Raw genomic sequence first — 24,240 nt, 5'->3', positions numbered from 1 at the left:
TTTACTTTGGAATAAGCCACACCCCATGGTTCAGCATTGTTTTCGTGCTACAACAGAGTTGAGAAATTCTTTCCTTCCTTTCTTTATTTTATTGCTCATATTTAAGATGTACAATAAGATGGTTTGATATTCATGTATGTAGTGAAATGGTTACTAAATAAATGTATCTGTGTTCTCACATAGTCACCTTTCTTTGGTAATCTAAGTAAATATCCAGTGTGCAACTATATTATGACCTATAGCCATCATGCTTTACCCTAGACACTCTCATTCTCTAACTGCAACTTTGCCTCCTTTGGCCAACATTTCACCATGTCCCACTCCTCCTCGTCCCTGGTAGTTACTGTTCTCTTTTTCCTGTGTATTTGGCTTTTTGAGATTCCACATATAAATGAGATCATGAAGTATTTTTCCTTCTGTATCTTATTTCACATAACATAATATTCTTCAGGTTCATCCATGTGGTCACAAATTGTGGATTCTCCTTTTTCAGGACTGAGTAGTATTTTATTGTGTATATCTTTTGTACCACATTTTCTTTATCCAAGTGTTAAGGAACACTTTAGCTATTTTTGTATCCTGGCTATTATGAATAATGCTGTAACAAACACAGGAGTGCAACTATTCTGTAGTGTACTGATTCCATCTCATTTGGATATATATTCAATAGTGGGATAACTAGTTGTTTTTAATTTTTTGAAAACCATACTGTTTTCCGTAATGGCTGTGCTAATTTATATCCATGACAATATTATTTAGGATTTTCATCTCAACCTTCTCCTAGCATTCCTTGTCTCTCCTAATTTTTCTCCTCATCACCTGTTACCTTCTAGCATGTTATATTATGTTTAAGCTTATTTTCGGACTACATCCTCAGTACAGTATAACTTCCCTGGGACCATATTTTCTGGTTTGTCCACAGACAAATCTCCATTAATAGATTAGTGTCTGTCATATAGAAACTAATGCCTGGTGTTTATCTGAATGCATGACTCCTGAGGCAGCGGAGATCATAGAGAAGAGAACCAGTCACGAGCCCCAAAGAAGGCCATTCTGGCTAAATCCCAGAAAGGAGGGGAAGAAGGAGAGGAGCAGGAGATGAGGCTGGAGAAATAAGCAAAGGCCAGGGCTTTATGAGTCTTGTTAAAATGTTGTTCTTCACCCTAGAAATGGAAAGGTCATAAACAAATATGAGTGTTTTTTTTTTAAATTATAGAGTTCATTGATTGCACTGTATAAAATAGAAGGAAGTAAGAGTGACTCCAGGAAAACCAGTTTTAGGAGGACTCGGACTTCACTGTGATGGGAACACCAGAAGGAAGATCAAGTTTGTGAGAGATGAGTAGGTCGAGTTTGAGGTATCTTTGAGACAGCCAAAGCTATCAGAGAAGCAGTCAGTGGAAGGCAGATAGGTGTTTCTAGAGCTCAGAAGAGAAATCAGGATTAGGGAATTAAACATGGCATCCCTACTTTGGGGATGGAAAATGGACTCAATGTCAAGGCTGGAGTGAGATTATTGACAGAGAACATCAGGGCTCCCAGGCCCCTGGTCCTGGGGGAGTTCTTACCTACCAGAAGGGGCAGAGAAGGGACCGAGGAAGAAGGCCAGGGAGGTGTGAGTAAGAGAGTGTCTCCTAGCAATGCCCTAAAAAGTGGCACATGGAGTGAATATTGACCTGGGTGGAAGAGTAAGAGAGTCTCAGGGCATGCAAACTGGGAAGAATTCTGGCGCACACACCATGGAAGGGAGCCATCTAGCAATCAAAGAGCAACTTTGAGGGCCCTCAGAATGAAAGAGGGGGAAAAAAGCAAAGGATACCAAAGAGTTTCAAAGACTAATTAAATTTTTCCGGTTCAAAAGAACAGATCAACCTCATAAAGATCAAATAAAGTCGTTCTCCCACATATGTCTCTTTATTCGTAAATATTCAGTGCCCAAAGCAAAGCTCTGTGCCCAGTCCTGAGATGGGCAGGGAAGAGATGGCAGCTCAAATGCAAAATTAACCCTGCTCTTATTTCTCCCACATTTAGATTCCTGATACCCATTGCGTTCCAGCAGACCAACCGTCCTGTGCCTGTGGTGTATTCACTCAATACTGAATTTCAGCTCTGCAATAATGAGAAGGTGTTCCTAATGGATCCCAACACATCCGACATGTCACTGGCAGAAATGGATTACAAAGGAGCCTTTTCAAAAGGTGAGTTGCTTCCTCTTCCTGCAGAAAGAGGCTCAGTCTAAGCATGAGAAAGTTCCTGGAGTAGAATCCCTACTCTTCAGCACTCAGTTACCTCCCCAGTGAAGACAGGACCAGACTCATTCTTTCTTCATGCTATGAAATAATATCATACTCATAGTTCCTAAATGATTGACAGTGTATTACCATGGAAAAGCACTGATCTGGGTGGTAAGAAGACTGGTATTTCCAATCGCATTATAACACACTAACTCTGAGTTAAGTTGCTTTACCTGCCAGTTTCTTAGGTTATAATATTGCCTCCACTGCTCCCAGCCTCAAAGGAATGCCACATATACTCTCTGTCATGCTTTCTCTGCTAGAAATGATCCCTCAGTCCCTCACCTGCCCCCTAAACATGTTCTCTTGGCCTTTCAAAAGGCTAGCTGCTCCTTGTCCCTCAGGGCTCTACTTAATCACACACACACACACACACACACACACACCACAAAGAGGCTTTCCCTGACACCCCAGACAATCTAACATGGGCTCCACATATTTCACTTTTGCAGAATGCTATTCATTGTATGTAGTTCTTATCACGGTTTTTAATATTATGCATATTGTATATGTATTTATTTTATTGTGTCTCTTTACCACTAGTGTGTAAGTTCCATGAGATTGTGACTAGATATCAAATTTGTACATCACAGCACCATCCCCAGGAGCTCAACAAATAATCAGTGGATGAAAAAATGAATGATTCAGCTGTCTGCATTTTCTCTCTCAGTTGTCTCTTGACTGTCTTTGTTTCTTTAAATTTTCTCATATCTGAGTCTTTTTTTCATCTTGAAATCATACTCAAGGGGCAAGATCTGTAACTAGGTGGTAGAGCACATCACTGGCATGCATGAGGCCCTGGATTTTATTTCCAGCATCACACACACACACACACACACACACACACACACACACACCCCACAGGTATAAAGGAAAAAAAAATTGAAGTCCAACACGTCACAGAAATAAACCTTCCCTAGGGCTGGGGATTTGGCTCAAGCGGTAGCGCGCTCGCCTGGCATGCGTGCGGCCCGGGTTCGATCCTCAGCACCACATACCAACAAAGATGTTGTGTCCGCCGAGAACTAAAAAATAAATAAATAAATAAATATTTAAAAAAAAAAAGAAATAAACCTTCCCTCAATACTACTTTTGTCTCAGCTTCAAACTTTTCCTTTCTCTGTCAAACCTCCTAAAGAAGTGGTAAGCACACTTCGTCTCCATGGCCTTTCATGGCCTCTCCTCTCCCCTTTGCTACAGACACTGGATCCTGTTCTGTTGCTCTCCTGCCCCTTGCATCACTTCTCCCTCTCCTGCCCTGGGCCTCTGCCTTTGCCCCTTCCATGTTGCTATTCCCAGGTCCCATTCTTGGGCTCCTTCTGTTCTTCTTGAGTGCTTCCTCTGGTCATCCCCATGGCTTGGACCATTCCTTTACTCTCAATATTCATACCCCTTCTACTCCACAGCCATAACCTTGACCTTATCTCTGATCTCTCCTGATTTATTTCTGCACTTCCACATGCAGATCTGGAATTGCTGAGCCCAAGTGAGCTCTCCTTCAGACACCTGGAGGTGTCTAGGACTGGACTTCTCTCCTTCCAAACATGCTCCTCCCCCATCTGTTGCTCCATGAATGGCATCCCCTGTGCTAGATGTCCCTGGTGAACATCTCATTTGTACTCAACTTCCTCTTCACATTCTACATTCCATCTGTTATTGAGATGAACGGACTCTGACCCCTAGACATTTCTTGAATTCATTGCCTCAAAGCTGTATTCTAGATGCCTATCCCTGACTAGAACCTTAAAATAGTCTCCTGTCTTCTGTACTCAAGTCTCTTTGTCTTTGCTCCTTGCTCTGTGTTTCTAAAGCCAGGTTGTATTGCTATTCCTCCCCTGCATAAAGGCTTCCATGTTTCTTATTAGTCATGTATTCATGTCCAGCATCCTCAGCACGATTGTTCTCTGCCCAGGAGTCTGTACTGCCAGAGCCTCTGCACCTGCATCTTCCCCTTTGGTCAAGATGACTGAATTTTGACACACAATTAATGCTTTGGAGAAGCATTTAGAGTCTGATGTATTTTTTGCTCAAATTCTTCTCCCACCTCATCATTGATGTGAGCCTTGGATGAGTTAAAGTGGCAACAATGATTGAGCCTCTCTTGAACTCTTAGGAAGATTAAATAAGAGAGTGCAGGTAAAGAACTTGGTGCTGTAGCAGGCACAAAGGAAACAGTGCCCATACCAAGATTTTCACCTGCCCAGCATTCAGTATTTTGCTCATGGACTTTCTTTTGCCTAGAATTCTCTGTCTTGCCTTCCCCTCCCACCCCATATGCACTGACAAATTCCTGCTTATTTTTTAGTACACTGTTCTAATAGCCTGTTCTTAAACCCTTCCCTGCCTCTCCCCAGCTAGATTTCTATGCCTAACTCTGCTCATTTAGTGTGACTAACCTTTTTCTGTTGTGGCATGTGACAGTATAGCATTGTAGGGGTTAATAGGGTGGGCTGTGGATTCAGGTTGTGCCTTGACTTTGAATCTCACTTTCACCATTGCTAGATCTTGAACAAATTGCTTAGATATTCAGTGCCTCGGTTTCCTCCTCTCTGAAACTGTGAGCACTACATGAGTTATTAGGACATTAATACAGCACCTAGCAGGTAGTGAGTTTGATAAATGTTAACTATTTCTGTCAAACACTTTGCTTTTATGTCTGTCCTCTCACCTGCCTCTCAGTCATTTTTGTGTCCCCTGCACATATCCAAGTGTTTGGCTTAATTTAAATGCTTAAATAATGTTTTAGGTGTTTATAGATTTAAAGCAGCGATAAATGATGAATGAGCAGAGAAAGGTACTTTTGACTCTAAGGGAGCATGTTAAATCCTTTCTACCCTTGACATTTCTTGTTCTTTAAAGTCTGACCTAATTAATATCTTTCAATCTTTTCAGGTCAAATCCTTTATGGCCGAGTACTTTGGAATCCAGAACAAAATCTTAATTCTGCTTACAAACTGCAGCTGGAGAAAGTCTATCTTTGTACTGGCAAGGACGGCTATGTGCCTTTCTTTGATCCTACAGGAACAATCTACAATGAAGGGCCACAGTACGGATGTATTCAGCCCAACAAACACCTGAAACACAGATTTCTGCTATTGGTAAGCTGTCAGTGCTGAGAGGCAGATAACCAGGGGACTTCCCCAGCTGTGAATTCTGCCTAAAGCTGATAAAGCCCCACTCTTAATGATACACACACACACACACACACACACACACACACGTTGTTGTTTCTCTCTGATCAGCTAAATACTCCCATACATTACCAAATGTGATGATGACAGCGGGTAACAACACTGTGCTGTACTGATGGCCCAGGAAGAGGAAACTCTAAGTCACTGTTTCTCAAAGGATGGTGCCAAGGCCTCCAGTGTCCCTGAGACTCTTTCAGGGAGCCCACAAGCTCAAAACTGCTGTCACAGTATAGTGATAAGGCCAATTTTTCACACTTGTTCCCTCATCCATGAAGAAAACTTGAGAAGTTTATTGATATGATTTGAGACTCCACATTGTAACTAATCTTCTTAAAAAATCACTTGCCAGGTTTTGATTTCGTATTGTAAAGTAGCCACAGAAATCATCTGAAAAAGCTATGAACATATTCCTCTCCTTTCCAACCACACAGCGGTGTGAGGCCAGATTTTGTTCATAGACTTCAACTAAAACAGTATATCACAACTGATTGAGTCCAGAAGCAGTTATGAGAATCCAGTTCTGTTCTCAAGTGTTGCAAAAATGCAAAACAATGCCAGCTATCTTTTGGGAGGGAGGGGAGAAGAGGAATAAAGGTATTTTCACTGAAAAATATCTCACTTAAGGGGCTGGGGTTGTAGCTCATGTGTGAGCTAGGCAAGCACCACATAAAAATAAATAAATACAGCAAAGGCCATTGAGTCCATCTACAAATAAAAAAAAAAAGTTTGAAAAGAAATCTTAGTTAACATAATGAATTTTTCATTGTCCTGTTAGAATGACTTAATGTTTAAGTATTTTTAATTTTTTCAGGTTTTATTTTTAACACAATAAATGTGGATGGATAGAAATTATATAAACAAAAATTCTTTGGGCTCCTTGCTTTTTAAGTGTATAAAGGGCTTTGAGACCAAATAACTTGAAACCAAATAGCTTTTGATCTAGGCTTGTTCACTCTGCTTTGAGATCACAGAACCCAGCAAATTTCTCCTTTAAAGAAGACAATGGGTGCCCAGAGACAGCTGTTGACTTAAGGAGAAGCCATCTGCAATATATTCTCTGACCCAAAGCAGCGGTGGAGACTGCCTTTCTCCTCCCCATGATTGTACCTACCTGTACAGCTGTTCCATCATTCTAAAGCCTATATTCCTTCTGTCTGAAATTCCAGGACCGCAGTCAGCCAGAGGTCACTGATAAGTACTTCCATGATGTACCTTTCGAGGCCCACTTTGCTTCTGAGTTGCCCGATTTCCATGTGGTCAGCAGTATGCCAGGTGTGGATGGATTCACTCTGAAAGTAGATGCCCTCTACAAGGTGAGTTTGATGAGAAGGCTAGAAGATAAGCTTAGAACCAAGTCCACCTTAAAGCTGGAGGGAAGGGGCACTCTGGATTGGCAGTTTCTTTTTACAGCATTCTAGTTGGCAGATCTTTTTATTTATTGTTTTTAAGCTTATTGTTCACCCCAGAATTTCACCATCTATCCTCAGTAGACCAAAGCAATGATAAAGTTATTTAATTTGCATACAGTACCTGTCATATATGTGCCTGGTCTACATATGATGCTCTAGTCCTTCCTAAATTCTTTTGAATTGCTTACCTCTGTGACTCTCTGCTGAACCAGCTCATTTTCACAGACACATGGAAAACATTGAACAAAATCATAAACACAATACCGCTACTTAGAATGGCTAGAGTGACTAGTATCCATTAAATGGAACTACCCTAAGTTCCAGCAATAAACATGAATTTCCGAGATCAAGTTTCACTGTTTTGCTGTTTCCAAATAGTAATGCATGACCTTGGATTTTGGCACTATTAATAATCACTCTTCAGAAGTTATTTCAAAACCGTGGAGGGTTTCAGTGGGGGCAGATGAAAGGGAATAAAATACTTGACGATCTAACTTCTCAGGGGACAATCCAGGAAGTATTCAGATGTAGCCTATTTTGTCAAGAATCTGTCAGAAATGGGTGTCAAGTATTTGTTGAATGCTCCATTTTAGCTAAAGTTCATCATAAATACTAAATTAGCATAGTGAACAATTGAAGGTCACTGTGATTATTAATAAAATTATGTCACTACCATCAATAAAGACCAATAACTCATAAGCATTCACTTAGCTAAAGAAACCATGAAAAATAAGTTTTTAGGCTATTCCATGTACTGGTAGAGAAACAGAGAAGAATGTGATTAGCTGAACCAAAAATCATCCTAATTTGGAAATAAGAGAAACCCCATAATGGTTGATTCAGTCCTCTTTGTTTTAGAAGATGCTTAACCATTGCTAATGCTTTTCTTGAAACCATTTTTCTATCTAATCATATGGTGGCAACTGTCTTTCCATTTCCTTTCTTCAGACATGGTCCGTGGGCAACAGTGACATATGTAGTTTGTCTCCCTGTGTCCTTCCTCCTGCAGGTGGAAGCAGGACACCAGTGGTATCTCCAGGTGATCTACATCATTGGCCCAGACACCATCTCCGGACCCCGGGTCCAGCGTTCTCTCACAGCCCCCCTGAGGCGCCACCGAAGGGACCTGGTGGACCCCAGTGGCTGGCTGACCCTTGACGATTCCCTCATCTATGACAACGAAGGGGACCAAATCAAGAATGGCACCAATATGAAGTCCCTAAATCTGGAGATGCAAGAGCCAATTGTGGCTGCTTCTCTGTCCCAAACTGGGGCGTCCATTGGCAGCGCCCTGGCTGCAATCATGCTTCTACTTCTGCTGTTTCTGGTGGCTTGCTTCATCACGAGAAAATGCCAGAAGCAGAGGAAGAAACAGCCCACAGAGGACATTTTGGAAGAATACCCTCTGAACACCAAGGTGGATGTGCCCAAGAGGAATCAGGACAGGGTGGAGAAGAACGTGAACAGACAGTACTGCACTGTGCGGAATGTCAACATACTGAGTGACACGGAGGGGGCCTACCCCTTCAAAGGTGCTAAAGTAAAAAAATTGAATCTGGAAGTCAGAGTCCACAACAATTTACAAGATGGAACGGAAGTTTAATGGAGGAGACCCATGTGTATTTTTATCTAAAATCATTTTTATAAAACGGGGAAATACTGGTATTTTTATAATCTCGCAGACTTAAAAAAAGGGAAAACTATAGCTTTGAGTGGCGGACGGCACACATCACACACATCAACTCAACTGAGCTACCTCGTGAAACAAAGAACCACTGAGACCCCCAGAGTACTGTAGCAGAGGTAGTCTGTGGACCCCTTTCACAGTCTCAGCAGCTACTAAGAGTACCTGTGAAAGGCTGAGCTTTGAAGCAAGTGTTTTAGCATTAGGACAGGTGTTGGACAATTAGGGTAGCTGATAGAGTTCAGAGGATGTGGCAGATCTCCCCGAGAGTGAGTGGGATATAGGACCTTTGGCTTCCTCCCCCTCCTCCAGTATTCTCCTTCTTGGGCTTTTCATGGACTCTGGACAATAGAGTACCAATTGCTGACACCCAGATTCCATTCAAAAATCTACTGATCAGCACAACAGCTCTATTTGAACATTGTTTCCTCCTGATGACCTAGTTGCCATGACCTCTGAGTACATTTTGCTTTTTCCAGAGTCTTTTACACAACTAGGGGTCTCCATGTGCTTCATACTAGAGGGCTTCTCTGCAAGTATTTACAAAGGGGAGAGGACTGACCTGGGGAATGTAGGGACCTGGTCTTGAAGCAGGATGCTGCACAACAGATCTAGTGCACCCTGGCCTTTATATGCCATGGATGCCTAAAAAACATGAACCATACTTTCCTGCTACCCCAGGCTTTGCCGAGTCCAGTAATAGACAAGCACACATGCTTTGCTACTAGTGTGTATTTAATTTTGTTAGCATTTTAGGGAAGTAAGTGATTTATTTGAATAAAACAAGAGGAAGCCCACATTGGAGTGAAATCAGAATAAACAGATGTACATTGGTCCTCTTGCTGTCTGTCACCCAGGAGATGCAGGCACTGTCCCTGATACAGGATTTCAGGGATTTCTCTCTGGGGGTTCTTTTCTGGTAGCTCAGGCACTTATTTTTACCATATCAGCACATGACAAGGCCATAAACATGTGGCTTTAAAATAATTTCACATATCAGCGTACCTATTTTGTGTGTGGTGTGCTCACGGCTTGCCTTTGCTTCTCTTTTATTTCTGCCTTATTGGCAAAAACATAAGCATGCATGACATGTTGTTTTGAACTGGAGGCACAGTTTCATTATTCAAGAGTAAAACACATGCTCTCTTCCTGATGCATGGCAAGCCATCGTCACTGAGCAAATGACAGACCGTTCACATTGCGTAATGTTTGTGTTAGAATTTCTGAGTCAAGCTCTTTGAGAACATTCCAGACTGGAAACACCATGGTACTCAAACCTAAACAGAATGAACCATGAAAAGTTTTAGGCAGCTCTATCAGACTCCAAGCTCCTTGAGAGCAGGACCTCCATGAGCCACACCTTTTCATTCTTCCGCAGTACCTGTCACAGGCATGCACGCCAGAAGTGTTTGTCGAGTGAGTGAGTGAACAGTGCAATGGGTGAGAGAGAGAGGAATAAATTTAGAAGGAGAAGGTGAGAGAGTATGGTAGGCAAAATGACAAGGGTGAGTAGAGAATTTACTTGGATTACGAAATGACACTCTTAACTGGGTCAAAGAAACACTGCTTTACCTAGGCATGACTGGCAGTAATCCTTAGGAGGCATGAACAGAAAGTTTGAATAATGTACCCAGAACAGGAGATTAAAGGCAAAGTCTGACTTCATGTTCTGAGGTGAGTGTAAGGTTCTCAAGATGAATTGGGGTGAGCCCAGAAATTTCTGGCTGGAGAGGTGCTACTTCAGACCAGCTTGGGCCATTCAAGCAGAACTTCTGTCTCAGCTTCAGAACATCCAGACTTGGTGTCTCGCGGCTGGAGAGCTGATTAGCCTGGCACGAAGTCTTCTCCAGAACAGCCTAGAGGGTGCATGCTAATTCTGCAAGGACAGGGAGCCAGTCATCTGGAGAGCAGCATTCCATTTGGCCCGTTACTAGTCACTGCTCTGAGTGCCAAGATGCTCACACATTAAAGCAGCACATTTCCTTTGCTCAGATGTTCTTCTCGCACACCCCTTCCATTACTACTGAATAGGACATGTGTTTGGGGAGATTGCAGACAGTTGGCAGAATGAAACTAGTGTGGGGAGGGAGACGGAAGCCTAACAGTGCTCCTGGCAGCCTCCGCACACAGGGTGTAAATTGACAAGGGCAACATCGGTGAGGACCTGGAGGGGATGAATTTTGTGAAGAGAAAGCCTTGCAATATTCCTGCCTCCCTTTCTTTCTGCCCTTCACCCTGTTATGTACACATTTTGGAATGTCAGTACTTCTCTAGTGAATGCGTACTTGTTAAATAGAAATTGTTAAGAGATGGGGAGTTGAGATTCACCCCTTTGATGTAGAAGTGTTCAATTCATTTACATTTTATGCTTCATCTTAGGGATCAGATAATTTGATGACTAACGTGGATTATATTTCAAGGAAAGCTTTGCTTTCCATTTCTCTGACTTGCTCACTAATGCCTTGTGTGTGTGTGTTACTAACCTTTTATATCATGCCTTCAGGTGAGAAGGAACAAAAAAACCCTCAGGGGTTGCTACTCACTATCATATGCCGGCTGTGAAGGTTAAAAGAAATAATGGTCTGAACCATTTTTCTGCCTTGCTGCCCTTTTATAGTACCCCAGGCCTCCTGGAGGACTCCTGCAGATCCCTATTGTTGGATGGGAAATAGTGTGGAATGTGTTTGCACAGTTTTATGATATTCAGTCTCAGACTCCTATAGGTATTTGTTATTCTTGGATCCTACACACCTGCTCAGACTGAGTAAAACATTCGTGGTGCTGTCAACCTGATTTCTTGATCCTCAAATGATTTTTTTTGTATTTCTAATATGAATTTGTGTGTTATGAATTTCTGATTTCTCCAGTACCATATGCCACTATATAAATTTGTATTAATAAATAACAGTCTGGTTGTTTTTTGTTTGTTTTGCTATATTGTTTTTAAATTATGCATCTCATTAACATAGACATTGCCACCAAGATGGCAAAATCATTCTGAAATTTTAAGTTGGTTTTTTTTTTCAAGAAAGACCCCTCTAATGTTGTTAAATATGAAACCAGTTAACTCTGCTAAGAACAAGATGCTGAATAAATTACATGTTCTTACTATCATTATAGCTTTTCTTTTGAAATCAGGACATAAACACTAGGAGAAAGAGGAAAAATTTAGATTTCCATATGTAATATGATAGGATAATTATTTACACTATATTAACCATCAAGCCTTCTCAAGATCCTTGATATAGTGTGAGGATGACTTTGTCCTTTTATGCACATGCAAAGATTTGTTAAGTGTCCATAACTCACCCTGGAGATAATCAGGGCTCTAAAAAAAAAAAAAGTTTGAAAATGTTTGTTGGCTTGAGAAGAGAAAAATAGCAGTGACAGAATGGAACTGCGCCCAGACCGTCTTGGCATTCTGCAAGCCTGTGCACTTGTGTCCCTTTACCCTCTGATAAAACAAAAACAAAAAGTGACAGTGACCAGCAGGGCTCTTTTGGCACATTTGCAAACTCAGTAAGATGAGAAAGTGTGCTTTCATAAAATCTGGGCAAGGAATGCCAAACCAAGCCCAGAAGTTCCTGGGAACCATGGGCTTAATATAAGCTTCAGATCCTCACTGCCCCTTCCTAAGAGCAGACTCTACTCCTGGAGTGCATTTCTCTAGGGTGCATGGGGAAGCTATCCCAGGAGCCAATCTATGTAATGTTAGGATTGTCTATAAAAATGCATCTGAGACCGGGAATTTCATGGCCTTAAAACTTAGGAATCTTGGAAGATAACTGACAGAAAATACATCTTCATTTAAAATTTAAAATATCTCATAGACTAGGGTTTTGAAGAAACTTAATGGGAGCTGAGGAAGGAAAACTATATTAATAACTTATTAACTATTACTATGTTATTAAGTTATGCTATATGAAATTGTTATATGTAGTCCAATATCCATATTTAGATACCAATATTTAGAGACCACAACATGTAATACAGATTTTGTCCCCAAACAAGCCAGAGATAACTCCTAACAAGATCCCTTTAGATTGTTCCATTGTGAATAGTTAAGAGCCCTGGTAAAATTCTATATCGGGGACCTCTAGCAATGCTAAAATCAAGTGCAATAACTCCTTTACATTCTGTTCCTCATTGTCCTCATAACAACTCTGAGGTAATTGTCCTAGATAAGTTTCTTTGGAAGTTCCATATGAACACCAGAATTTCAAATCCTTGAGAGCTTCCACAAGCACAACTTGGCATTGCTTAAAAATGGCTGCAAGCCCCTATAACCTAAAGTTAATGCTTGTCATGAAAAATTCCATTACTTGGTTGATAGAATATCATAGACCCACACTGCATCCCTCTCTTTGAAAGCTAATAGAATTTTATCCTTAGGCTCATTTTGGTTCTAAGATTAGTCCACAAGTGATAAAAATCTATTAGGATCCCAGTCTCTAAGAGAACTTCCATAAATAATCAAAACCCTGTTTCAAGATGCCCCCCTTATATACCCCACTAAGGAATGTTTCAGAAATGACTCTCTTGCCTTGGCTTCCAGGATGATTGACCAAGTGCAGCCCAGGTAGGAGAGAAAAGCTGGTGAGTGTCGGTGATGCTGTCCCTGCCCCACCTGCTTTGCTGTGGTTCTGGCCAGGGATGCATTCCATCTGGGCCACAGGTCCTACTGTTGCAGGTTCCACAGTTTCAGTTCTTGCAGTTTCTGGATAAATCCTTTGCCTCCCTTGCCCAAGCAAGCATGGAGGTAGCAATGACTTCATGTTGTTCATAGTCTCAAGGACATCAGCATCCCTGTGGCTGCCTAACTTAACCCTGCCCACACTTCTGTAAATAAGACCTTTATTAAACTGTCCACTCAAATACTTTGAGTATATTTTCTTTCTTCTACCCTAATTTATACTATTCTTAAACTCACTATCATTTGGATTTGGTTTTTTAATAAAAACACAACACTTGAACTCAAATCAAGTCTTTATTTTAAATTTGCCTTTATTATAAAAAGTGATGTGCTGATAAATGATTAACAAACCACTTTTGGAATCAAGGGAAGCCTGATTTGTAGCATTTGCTCACATTTGTGTTGTATTTACTCCTACCATGGCTGAATTAAACTTACCAGTATAATTTTACTGAATACAGAGTTGAGAATAAATGCACAGTAGTACTAATTTTTATAGTATTTCCACCACATCCATACAATAGACAAAAATAACCTCAAGAGCATCAACAATAATAAAATGTAGCAAAAATAACTAGGAAGTGATTAATTTGAGCACTATTACCTTTGTCTTAAACTTAATTCAATCAATTGTGTATAGTAATTTAATTTTTTTTTTTCAGACGGGATCTCGATTCCTGGGCTCAAGCAATCCTCCTGCCTCAGCCTCCCAAGCAGCTAAGACTATAGGCATGTGCCACCATGCCAGACTCCAATTTAATAATTTAAAGTAATGGCTTTGTTTAACAAATGACTTACGAAATTCTTGAACATTTAGTCTTTGGCTTGCATGGGTTGGTATGAGCCAGCTTCCAGCTCACCGTGTAAGAGCAAACAAATATTCAATATCTATAACCACTTGGTCATTTGATTTTACCCTCACATTTTGCTATACATTTTAAATATGCCTTAATAACTTTGCTGTAAAATTTTAAATTTGACTCTTAAATAGTTCTGTCAAGCAGAGAGAAAATGTGATAGGAAAATTAATTTCTTACAAAGCTAGGGAACAGTTCCAAGTATTCAGAATCATGAAAATTTCATCAAAAACAATTTTTTCTAATTTTTTAAAACAAATTTAAAATAACTATTAACCTGGTTTCTAGAATCCTAACATCATCATCTAACATTACATTTTGATAAAAATCATCCTTTGGGGAAACAATACTAGTTTTATAGTATATGATGAAATGATTCTAGTCTAAATGGTCGTAAGCAGGCACTCGTTACCACTAGAAAAACTCACAAAACTTAGAGTGCATTTTATTTTAAAGTTGACATCCTGAAACCAAAGAGGTTAAATCCTAAACCTGAACAATTACAATAAATCCTCTGTGTAAACACCACCTGTTACTCATTTCCTTCCAGATATGAATTCAGCCCTATTGCTTCCTAGTTGTGAGGATTGCAATCTGCAAATTTACTGAATCATTATGAGTCTCTCTGTATTTGCAACATAGAAGCAACCACACCTAATTTACAGTTGGCTCAACAGGATACAAGATCCTGTAAGTAAAGTGAGTTACTCAAAGTCTGGCATAAATATTAAGTTCTCGATAAATATGTGCGACCTACCTCTTATGCTAGTCTTAGAATTCCTAGGTGATCTGGGATTTAACAGTCTATCTCTGAATGGGAGTTACAATGCAGAATAGAGTACAGAATGCAGTCATATCTTCTCTTTTGACAGAAAGCTCATCACTTCAGATTTGCAAATCTAGCAGGTTCCCAATGCACTTGGGTGTTAAGCAAGTTCATCTCTCTACTTTTACCATTGAAGCTCCTCTTAAGCCAGAGGTTCTCAAACTTCAAAGTACATTAGAATAGCCTGATGGGCTTGATAAAACATAGACCTGGAATGGGGTCTGAGAGAATGTGTATTTCTAACAAGTTTCCAGGTCTCAGGGCCAGCTTTGAGGACTGCTCCTGTCTTTCCAGTTCACATACAAGAAGGCCAAAGTACTTATACTGAGTCAAAGCTAAAATATATATATATGCATGAAGTAGCAGGGCAGGGTGGCACACACCTGTAATCCCCACAGCTCGTGCCACTGAGACAGGAGGATCACAAATTCAAAGCCAGCCTCAGCAACTTAGCAAGATACTGAGCAACTCCGTGAGACCCTGTCTCTAGATAAAATATATATTAAAAGGCTGAGGATGTGGCTCAGTGGTTAAGTGTACCTAGGTTCAATCCCTGGTGAAAAAAAATGAAGTACTACCTGCTGAAAGATGAGAAAAAATGTATCCTGGCAAAGTTATTGTCAGTAAACCAAACCAGAAGTTACAAACTACATGGTCATTCATTAGTCGTACTCCTTTAAATTTACTAAACTTTTCTTAGAAAAACAGTAATATGAGTAAGGCAGCCTATATCACTGATAGAGAAATATAGAGCACACTTATTTAAAATTTAAAAGAAAGTAGGAATCTATCCAAATCATGTTTATGGATGTTCACTACCTATTCAATTGGGTCTCATTCCCCAACTGTTATGGCCTTCCTGATGTTCCTCTTCTAAAATCCACAATATTTCAAGCCCTTTCCCCAGATCTAAGCATTATATATAAAAATTCATATATATATATATATATATATGGAAAAACTAAAAGGAAAATGTATTTTTAACATTTTCATTTTTAGAAGAGTTATAGAATCTCAGTAAATTTGAATGGAAAGTACAGAGATATCTCTTTCCCCTACATATACCATCTCCCCCATTACTGACACTCCCCACCAGACTGGTACATTTTTTACAACCAGTGAGCCTATATTAAACATTATTATCATGCAGAATTCATAGTTTACATGACATTACTCTTGATAAATATTCTATCAGCATTAACTAATTTATAATGACATGTACCCCCTATTAGCATATTATATAGGGTAGTCTTTAAAGATCCTCTGTGCTCACCTGCTTATACTTCCCTCCCTTCAACCCTTGGCAACCACTGATCCTTTTACTGTCTCTATAGTTTTGCCTTTTCAAGAAGGTCTTATAGTTGGAAGTACACCTTTTGTGGCTTTTTTGGATTTCTTTCTCTCATAATATACATTTAAATTTCCTCCTTGTCTTTTCATGGCTTGATTGCTCATTTAATTTTAGTATTGAATAATATTCCAGTGTTTGGATGTACCACAGTTTATCCATCTGCCTACTGAAGGAAATCTGGGTTGCTTCCAAGTTTTGACAATTATGAATAAATCTGCTGTAAACATCATGTGCAGTTTTTGGTATTAGGACATGTGTTTCACGTAAGTTGGGTAAACACCAAGAAGTGCAATTGTTTTATTGAATAGTAAGAGTATATTTACATTAGTAAGAAACAGCCAAATTATCTTTCAAAGTAGCTGTACCATTTTGTATTCTTACCAGCAATGAAAGAAAGTTTCCATTGGCCCACATCCTCTATTATCAGTGATCTAGATTTAGGCCATTCTAATAGGTGTATAGTGATATCTCATTATAATTTCAATTTTCATTCTCCTAATGGCATATGATGTGGAGGATCTTTTTAAAATGCTTATTTGTCATCAATGAGTCTTCTTTGATGAGGTATCTGTCAAGGTATTTGGCCTATTTTCTTGCTGTTGAGTTTTAAGAATTATGTGTATATTTTTAGATAACAGTCCTTTACCTTAGATGTGTTTTCAAATATTTTTTCCCATCTGAGAGTTGTCATTTTATTCTCTTGAGAGTGTCTTTTGCAGAATTTTTAAATTTTAGTGACATCTAGATTATCATCCTTATTATCTAGTTTGTGCCTTTGGAGTCTCACCTAAAAAGTCATTTCCAGATTTTCAGAATATAGAGTGATCTAGATTTTCTCCTATGTTATCTTCTAATAGTTTTGCTGCTTTGAGTTTTACATTTAATCTGTGATCCACTTTGATTTAGTATTTGTGAAAAGTATAAGGTCTATGTTGGGGTTCACTTTCTGCGTGGAGATGTCCAGAAACTCTCTTCTCTGCTGTATGGCCCTTGTTCCTTTGTCATGGGTCAGTTTACCCTCTGTCTGTGGGTCTATTTCTGGAAACTCTTCTGTTTTCTGGGTTTATTTGTCTATTTTTTTCACCAATACTATACTGTTTGATTTCTTATAGCTTTATGGAATGTTTTAATGACAGGTAATATCACTTGCTTCTTTACCTTCAAAATCATTTTGGTTATTCTGAGTCTGTGCCTGTCCATATAAATTTTAAAATCAGTCAATATCCACAAATTAACTTGCTGTGATTTTGATTGGGATTGCATCAAATCTATAGATCAACTTAGGAAGAACCAACATCTTAATAATATTGACTCTTCCATCCATAAATATGAAATATCTCATTTGTTTAGTTCTTGTTCAATTTTCTTCATCAGAGATTTGAAGCTTTCCTCATAGAGATCTACATGTTTCCTTACATTTACACCTAAGTATTTCATTTTGGAGGGCCCTAATTAGGTGATATTATGTTTTTAATTTTGGATTTTACCTGTTCATTGCTGATATAAGGAGAGTAGTAGACTTTTTAATATTAATCTTATATCTTACAACTCTTCTATAATTGTTTATTAATTCCAAGAGTTTTTGGTTGTCATTGTTATTTGTTTGCCTCTTTTTATTATTCTTTTGGATTTTCTATAAAAACACATCTTGAACATAGTTTTATTTCTTCTTTCCCACTCTAAATACCTTTTTATTTCCTTTTTCATTTTATTATATTAACTAAGATTCCCAGAACAATGTTGAAAGCAGAGGTGAGAGGGGACATCCAAGCCTTCTCCTTGATCTTAATGGGAAAGCTTCAAATTTCTCACCATTAAAGTTGATGTTAGCTGTAAATTGATTGGTAGACACTCTTTGTCAAGTTGAGGAAGTTTATACTGTTTCTAGTTTATTGAGGGTGTGCATAATGGACCTTTATTTTATTTTCTTATTTATATGTGGTGCTGGGGATCAAACCCAGTGCCTCACATGTACAAGGCAAGCACTCTACTGCTGAGCTACAACTTCAACCCCTAGTTTATTGAGTTTTTATCATGAACAAGTGTTGTATTTTGTCAAATGCTCTTTCTGCATCTGTTGCTATGACATGTTTTTCTTTAGTCTGCTGATACAATGGATTACATTAGCTGATCTCTGTATGCTGAACCTGCTTTGCATACCTAGGATACACTCTACTTGTTTGTTGGGTATAATTCTTTTTATACATTATTGTATTTGATTAGCAAATACTTTGTTGAGGATTTTTGCATCTACGTTCATGAGAGATAGAGATCTGTAATTTTCTTTTCTTGTGATGTCTGGTTTGGGTATGAGGGTAACACTAGCCTCCTGGAATGAATTAGAAAGTATTCCCTCTGCTTCTGTCTTATGAAAGAGAATGTAGAGAACTGGCATAAATCACTTCATAATGTTCAGTAGAATTGCCCAATAAACCCATCTGTGCCTGGTGCTTCCTGTTTTAGGAAGGTTGTTAATTATTAATTCAATTTCCTTAATAAGTAACGGCCTATTCAGATTGTCCTGTTTCTTCTCATGTGACATATGTCACATTGTTTCTCTCAAGCTTAGTCTACTTCATCTAGATTGGCAAATTTATGGGTATGGAGTTGCTTATAGAGTTCTTTATTATCTTTTTAATGTACTAAAGTACCAAAAATCTATGAAGTCTTTCCTCTAGTTGTTTGCAGGATTGCTGCCATTCATTTCACTTATACATAAGAATATGTGTACTAGAATGCATTGTTCTGTTGTTATTTTAAACTGGTATCTGTTAGATCAATCAAGAATAAGAAAAATGAAAGTTTTTTTTTTTGCCTTTATTTGTTCCTCCTTTTATGCTTAGAGACTGGAGCTTCTGATCTTTGTCATTTTCATTCTTTCTGAATATTTTCTTTTTAGTATTTCTTACAAGGCAGGTCTACTTGCAACAAGCTCCCTGTTTTTCGTTTGTCTGAGAAAAATCTTTATTTGTCCTTTTGTTTCTGAAGGCTGTTTTGTGGTATACAGAATTCTAGATTGCTGGGGTTATCTGTCTTTCTTGGAGGGGGGGTGGCGGTTACTGGGGATTGAACTCAGGGGCACTCAACTACTGAGCCACATCCCCAGCCCTATTTTGTATTTTATTTAGAGACAGGGTCTCACTGAGTTGCTTAGGGCCTCGCCACTGCTGAGGCTGGCTTTGAACCCATGATCCTCCCATTACAACCTCCTGCATGGCTGGGATTGGGTTTTTCTCTCAACATTTCATTTCATTCTACTCTCTTCTTGCTTGCATGGATTTTTGAGGAGAAGCCAGGTAATTCTTACCATTGCTCCTCTGTAGGTGTTTTTGTCTTCTGTCTTCTTTCAGGATTTTTGGTGATGGTTGTTATCTGCTATATTGGGGACCATGCTTTCCATACATGAGCTTTGGGGAGCATTCTTGGTCCAAACCATAACAATATTTGTTCGCTTAATGTTTTGTTCTTGTGGGATGCTCTAACTGAACAGCTTTGAGGGTAGAAGAAAACAATACCTAGTATAGGCTATGTGCACAAGTATTGCTATTCATTTTGTATTGCTGTTGTAACAAATTTCTACAAACTCAGACTTAGAATGAATATTCTTATCTTATAGTTTTGAAGGCAGAGGTTGGAAACAGGACTTACAGAATCAAGGTGTCATCAGACTTGTGTTCTTCTAGACGTTCTAGAAGAGAATCCACTTCTTTTTCTTCTCTAATTTCTAGATGCCATTTGCCTTTCTTGGGTCCCTCTCCAACTTCCATCTTCAAAGCTGGTCATGATCCGTTGATTCTTTCACACCTTTCCATTTCTATGATTCTCACTCTTCTGTCTCTTTCTTCCCCATTTAAAGACCCTTGTAATTACATTGGGCCTATCTGGGTAATCCAGAATGATCTCGTGATGTTAATGTAGGCCGATTAGCAACCTTAATTCCAATAGCAACCTTAATTCCATGATTCTCCCTGGAAAGGTGACACATATTCACAGGCTCCAGGGATCATTCTGGACAGCTTTGGATACCATTATTCTGCCCACACATGTGCTATCATAGTATCACACAGAGATCTAAAGGGCAGAATCCAGAAAACCAAATCACCTGCCCTTTCTCCTGCTGCTGCACATAAACTTGAAGGTTGTAGTTGAATAATTGTATTTTCATAAATGGAACAGACCAACTTAATGTATGATTCCACTTAGCCTATATTTATTTCCTGTCAATTGAGCCGACAGGGGTAATGACTAGTACCTGTTGCTAGAGAATGGAACTATAACTCTGGCACTTTTGAACTTAAAAGAAGAATGGTTTCACCTACATTACTGGCTAGTGCTTTCTCCTCTCCTTCATCCTCAAGGGGAATCCTCTGGTCATCCCCTTAGCATTATGTATAGATTTATTGGTACTTCATTCTAGTGATTAAGGTAAGCTTTGGAACCTGGCTGCCTGTATTTGAAACTGTGAAAGTTATCTGACTAAAACTGGAATCACTCATGTCAACTCTAATAACAACAAAAATACAAAAAGCTATAGGCAGTGTTCTTACCCATGATTGACTGATAGTAACTATCACCAAAAAATCTGCAAGAACTTAAATAAAGACTATCACAACCTTATAAAAAATCTGCATGGATACATGTCCAGCAATAGTGTGATCAGTTTCAGCCTGGTACCACCCTTGTTATTAATCCTGTGTTTAAGGATTATTGTTTCAATATATTTTGCATAATCTTTTAAGTGTTTGCCTTTAGAAATTTCCCCTTGCCTTAGCTGCCTTAAATATTCTCATCATTTCCTGTATATATATATATATATATATATATATATATATATATATATATATATTTCCCATTGCAATAGTGTTCTATTCTCAAATAATGAACATTATTATTTGGAGAATTTATCTTTATTATTTAGGTGGACAAATCTCAACCACCCAACTAACTGGTTATGTGGCCTTGGGTCAGAATCATATTCTGCAGTTTACTCATCTTAAAAATAATTCATAGTAGGACCTACCTCAATTGATTGTGGTGATAATTAAAGATGATATATGCAAAGCATTTAGAATAGTGCCTGGCATTCAGTAGATGCTTTTAAAATATTAGTTAATATTATGAATTATAGTTCTAAACACTAAAATAATATTTCATGGCTTTTCAGTTGATAAGAGCTAGAAAGCTATTCTTTTCATGCTCAATAGTTTCCTGAGATCTTGAGAGCTTACATATTGCTATCTTCCCTAGGCCTAAACATTGGATAAAGGGGCTTCTCTGGTTGTTCTTCTTATATTTGACAAAGTTTAGCCATGTTGCTAGCGCCCACCCCCTGGGTGCTGCTGAGATAGAGTAATTATTGCTCAAAAGATTTCTCTGCTCCCTCACTCCACAGAGCAAAGTGTACTTCTCCATCCTTTGACTTTGGCCTCTTTTGACATGTTTCCTTCTTTTGTCAACAAAATGTTCACAGCCAGAATGCAAGCCAAGGCTTAAAAGGTGCCGTGCAGTTGTGAGTGCCCTCTTGTCCTCTGACATCACCAAGAGAAGACCTTCCTCCAGATACCTGCTGGGTACCTGGGCCCCAGAATGAACACACAGAGAACAGCCAACTGTCATCCTACCTATCTGACAGAATAAATGATTTGTTTTAAGCCCCTGTGCCAAAAGTAAAACAAGTTGTAAGAGAGCAAAATAATTATCAAGTCTATTCCTACCTCCTGGTATTAATAAATCATTTCTTATTTCAAGCATTCAGTGTTCATTTTGTATCCTTTTCTATTTTATATCAAATGGTTAAGCCAGCAACTCACACATTTGCAAACAGGAAGATATGTACAATAATGTTCACTGCAGCATTATTAATAGTAGCAAAATACTGAACTATGTAGTATATATCAGCAGGGGAAGGATAAGTAAACTGTGATATGGCCATAAAATGGAATACATAGAGCAGTTAAAATTAATGAATGACAGTAGCTCCTACAATAGCTAGAGTTGGACAGAAAGAGTAAGTAGCAGAATATACATCACAATGCCATTTATTTAAAAAGTTTTAAAGCATGCTAAACAGTATTACATAATATTTATGGCTACACCAGTAGTTTGAAACTATATAATATCATATGTAATAATAATAATAACACTGAGTTTATTGTTGGGCTATGTCTGGAGAGAGAGGAGAAATGGAACAGAAAACGGATACCCAAGGAAGATAAATTATATCTTTATGTCTTAAAAACATCTTGAGAAATATTCCAATTAAATACAGCATAATTTTTAAGATTAAATATAACTAGATCATTGGTATATAGGTAATCTTTATTATTATAATATTATGTATTCTCATAGTGTCTTTAAAATGTTTTACAACTTAAAAATTTTAATATCAATGTTTTCAACCATAGACTGTGGGAACTTTGTAAATTGTTTTTCTAGACCAGTTTTGTCATCCCATTCTTCTTAGTTGTCATTCTGTAATTTGGCTTAAATTAAACAAATCCTAGAATTTCTTTCACCTTTGAAGAAGGAAAAAGGCATGCATTCTCTCCTGACCTGCTTTTGTACTCAGGAATGCCATTTCCAATTATTTCTCTTTTTTACAGCTTCCAACGGCTTTCTACAATCTCCCAGTGGGATTTTAATTTTCCCTCTTTGGATTCATTTTTTAAATAAAACTTGAAGAATTCTCTTTTTATTTTTTATTATTTTTATTTGTTTTAATTAGTTACACATGACAATACATTAATCTTGACATATCATACATTTGAATCAGATGGAGTATAATTTCTCATTATTCTGAGTGTACAGGTTGCAGAATCACATTGGTTACATAGTCACATATATACATACAGCAATACTAGTGTCTACTTTATTCTGTGGTCCTTTCTATCTCCCCTTCCCCTCCCCTCCCCTCCCATCACTTCTCTCTACCCAATCTAATGTGACACACTTCTTCTCTCCCCCCACACATCATCAATCTGTATAACCATGAGGGTCTCCTTCCTTCTTCCGTGCAATTCCCTTTCTCCCTCCCTTTCAGTCCCACCTCTGTTTCCTATTTAGTGGTAATCTTCTTCTCATGCTCTTCCTCCCTATTCATTTTGAGTCACCCTCATATATCAGAGAAGATATTCGGCCTCTGTTTTTTAGGGTTTGGCTGACTTCAACTTAGCATAATCTGTGCTAATGCCACCCATTTCCCTGCAAATGTCAAGATCTTGTTATTTTTTAGTGCTGAGTAATATTGCATTGTGTATAAACTCTAATCTCTAGAGTATAGAAAGAACTCAAAAAGTTAAAACAAAAAATAAATAAATAAATGAATAATCCAATCAACAATGGGCCAAGGACCTGAACAGACACTTCTCAGAAGAGGATATACAATCAATCAACAAATACACAAAAAAATGCTCACCATCTCTAGCAATCAGAGAAATGCAAATTAAAACTATTCTAAGATACCATCTCACTCCAGTAAGAATGGCAGCCATTATGAAGTCAAACAACAAGTGCTGGTGAGGATGGGTGGAAAAAGGTACACTCATACATTGCTGGTGGGACTGCTTGGTGCAGCCAATTTGGAAAGCAGTATGGAGATTCCTTGGAAAGCTGGGAATGGAACCACTATTTGACCCAGAATTCTCTTTTTAAAAGGTGTATTTCATACCTGACTCTCTCAAAAACTTTCAATAATTTCCATTTAGCTGCTAAATTGTTCCCAAATACAGGAAACATATCATTCTTGATTTAGCTCTGCCTGGAGGCGGAGTAACTTCAGGACAGAGTCCAATGCTGACCAATCCCAGCTATAATATTTTTCACTTACATGGCCCCTGGGTAAATCATTGACTTTTCTAAGCTGTGTTTCCTTTTCTACAAATGCTAATAAACTAACAGCTGTTAGAATTTCCTTGAAGATTAAAAAGAAAAAAAAGA

The 24,240-nt window shown here is 38.6% G+C and overlaps 1 protein-coding gene across 1 annotated transcript in view; it reads left to right on the top strand.

Annotated features, from left to right (window-relative positions):
- Fras1 (Fraser extracellular matrix complex subunit 1) overlaps window positions 1-11,475 on the top strand; it is a 267,670-nt gene extending 256,195 nt beyond the window's left edge. Inside the window, exons 70-73 of the mRNA XM_026403132.2 lie at window positions 2,032-2,198; window positions 5,187-5,392; window positions 6,652-6,798; window positions 7,904-11,475. Coding sequence (XP_026258917.2) covers window positions 2,032-2,198; window positions 5,187-5,392; window positions 6,652-6,798; window positions 7,904-8,497 — 1,114 coding nt within the window. The 3' untranslated portion in view covers window positions 8,498-11,475. The remainder of the gene's footprint in view (window positions 1-2,031; window positions 2,199-5,186; window positions 5,393-6,651; window positions 6,799-7,903) is intronic.
- Window positions 11,476-24,240: the final 12,765 nt, after the last annotated feature.

The sequence above is a fragment of the Urocitellus parryii genome, chromosome 10 (assembly GCF_045843805.1).
Source record: "Urocitellus parryii isolate mUroPar1 chromosome 10, mUroPar1.hap1, whole genome shotgun sequence".
Lineage (NCBI taxonomy): Eukaryota > Metazoa > Chordata > Mammalia > Rodentia > Sciuridae > Urocitellus > Urocitellus parryii.
Note: the sequence above shows the minus strand (reverse complement) of the source record. Positions and strands in the feature narration are given on the sequence as shown.